We start from the raw sequence: 2,614 nt of genomic DNA, 5'->3' as shown, positions 1-2,614 counted from the left end.
TGTAACTGAATGCATCTGTTTCTGATGTTTTACCTCCAGGTGGACGACAACGTCAGCGTGGTCCTGCTCAGTGAAATCGTTTGGGACAAGTTCAGACCAAACACCGGCTGCTTCGAGCCGCTCCTGCTTCATTTCCCAGACTACAGTAAAGGTATCGGTCTCTCTGCATATTGGAGGAGGCGGAGTACCTGTGATATTCTCCCAGCAACTCAGCCAGTGACAGCAGGAACATGTCTGATAGGAATCATGAACTGTGTTGATGTGCTGCCCTGTTTTGGAGTCCTCTAAAATCTCCTCAGACACTGATTTTTCTGCATTTTAACTCCTCCTTACCAAAGACATAAAATAAGAGTAGACCCCGCATCAACCGCTTTTATCTATGAGCACTGACGTGATTTGGTGCCGCCATCTTGAGGAGGTCGGCAGCTCGGCTCAGTGTAATTGTTGAGCAGGAACAGGATCCGTTTTAATCAACTTTAACTCTCTGAATATCAAACTAATTTTCACAGTTTAGGTTTTTTTTCCTGAAAAAACAAAAATAGATCAGTTTATTGAAATATTCTTAGTGGGTTTTTTTTATTTTTTTATTACTATAAACAGAAACATATTTATACAGGTATCCTCATACTGTAAATATGTCCACTGCTGTATTAATTATCTATTATTCAGATAAACAGTATTTATATGTTTTGTTTTTTTATTTATAGTGTTTTATTTTTATGTATTTATTTTTATTTACAGCACTTTGGTCAGCTGTGTTTTTTAATTTTGTTTCTTTTAAGTGCTTAACAAATAAAATTTGATTTTTTTTTTTTTTTTCATTATTACTCTGTCACTTATTCTATTATTTTTATGCACTTTATAAGGTCCAGATTTGTGTGACCACTTTTGCTGTAATCATTTGTTGCCGGAACGCCACAATTTACCCACTGTGGGACAACAGAGGGAGTTTCTATTCTATGTAGTGTATATCTGCTGTTTATTTAGTGATGTCTTCCAAAGCTCTGATGCCTTCATGAAGTTCTCCCTCGAGGTCTGATGTTAACAGCCTGTTCGTTTAGACAAAAATTCATTGAGGCATCCTTCTTCTGTTCTGCTTAAAGCAGCAGGTTAGGGTAGCAGATCGACCTCCCCAAGATGGCGCCCCTAATTATTCTACTCTTAAATATGTGTATGCTTCTCACTGTCACTAACCGATCCATCCCAGAACGACGATCAGTCCTGCTCATGTGCGAATAGATATACATCCAGGTGTCCATAAATATTTTAATTATAGTACTTAGATTACTTTTTTCAAACTTTACACATCTTTAAAAAAAAAAAGTTTTAGAAGTTTTGTGGGACAATTATGATGCCTTTCTACATTTTCTTCGTGAAACTGATTATCTGAGGTCGTCATTGGAAATGCTCAGAGTGTTCATGTTCATCTGCATTTTAGTTTTTTCATTCTTTATAGCATAATGTTAAGATGAAAGCAAAAAATAAAAATTAAAAAGACTAGAATTATGTTTAAATCCAAAGCTGAAAAAGTTAGCGACCGGATCTCATTTCCGGTGCAGATCGGGCTCAGAGTGATAAAACAGGATTTAAATGCATTTATTTTCTCAGGAAATACATTATTAACCTGTAACACATGATATTTTATAGACTTACTATTTTTGCGGAGGGAAAAACGTCATTTATGTCATTTTAACAAAATAAAATCGAGGGCGACCCGGATATATATATCTGGATGCACAAATGAGCTGATGGTGCATACGCAGAATGGAGCGTGCTTCCGGGACGTATCGGGTAGTGACACTCGCATCAGAAGTTAAGATTTTTATTTTTTTTTTATGTCAGACCCATGAAGCAAAAATTCTACAGATGAACCGTTAATGTCGACACCTAACAGAGAAATAGTTGAAGGATTCATTTCCTTTTAAAACCCTTTAATTTTTTACACATTTTAGCACTTTCTAGATAAAAAAAGTCTTACTGATCAACATACAGTTGGCTTGGGTTCAAAAAATATTCCTGAATGAAAATATGAGGGTAGCACCGTCACCTTGTCCATCTTCCTCCAAAGAGGCTAATTGGCCTAAAAATTAGCAATAAATGTTTTTTTCTTTGTCTCTTTAAACTTCATTTCTCCAACTTGTATCTGTTTTGTAGGCGAGCTGCAGCAGATTCTCTCCAAAGACTGCCATCCATCGTATTCAGCAGAGTTTTACTCCTCCTACATCAACATCCTGCTGGGGGTCTTTTACACCGTCTGTCGGGACCTCAGAGAGCTGCGGCACCTGGTCAGAACCGCACAGCTTCACTGATCGCTGCAGCGTTTTTTATTTTTTCATATTTTAATCAGTAACCTTTTCTGTATTTCTGCTCCGTTTCCACCAGGCGGCGCTCAACTTTTCAAAATTCTGTGAACCCGTTGCTGCTGGAAAAGGTAAAAAAAAAAAAAACGGATTCATGAACATCATGAAAAAGTTCAGTCTTTACAGAATTGAAACTCGAATACTCCCCAGTCTTCTTTTTTCTTGAGTTGTACTGGTTCATTGTTTCCCACAGGAGTTTAGGAGACTCTGGTGGGAGAGTCTCTGACCCTCGGGGGTTTTGCACATTTTTAAGC

General features: G+C 37.5%; 1 protein-coding gene across 1 annotated transcript in view; it reads left to right on the top strand.

Annotated features, from left to right (window-relative positions):
* Positions 1–2,614, top strand: part of orc5 (origin recognition complex subunit 5) — a 33,556-nt gene that overhangs the window by 23,766 nt on the left and 7,176 nt on the right. Inside the window, exons 5-7 of the mRNA XM_015392273.1 lie at positions 40–151; positions 2,155–2,285; positions 2,383–2,431. Of these exons, the coding sequence (XP_015247759.1) occupies positions 40–151; positions 2,155–2,285; positions 2,383–2,431 (292 nt within the window). The remainder of the gene's footprint in view (positions 1–39; positions 152–2,154; positions 2,286–2,382; positions 2,432–2,614) is intronic.

The sequence above is a fragment of the Cyprinodon variegatus genome, unplaced genomic scaffold, assembly GCF_000732505.1.
Source record: "Cyprinodon variegatus isolate N-32 unplaced genomic scaffold, C_variegatus-1.0 Scaffold583, whole genome shotgun sequence".
In the NCBI taxonomy this organism is placed as follows: Eukaryota; Metazoa; Chordata; class Actinopteri; order Cyprinodontiformes; family Cyprinodontidae; genus Cyprinodon; species Cyprinodon variegatus.
This window is presented reverse-complemented; position numbering and strand designations above follow the sequence as displayed.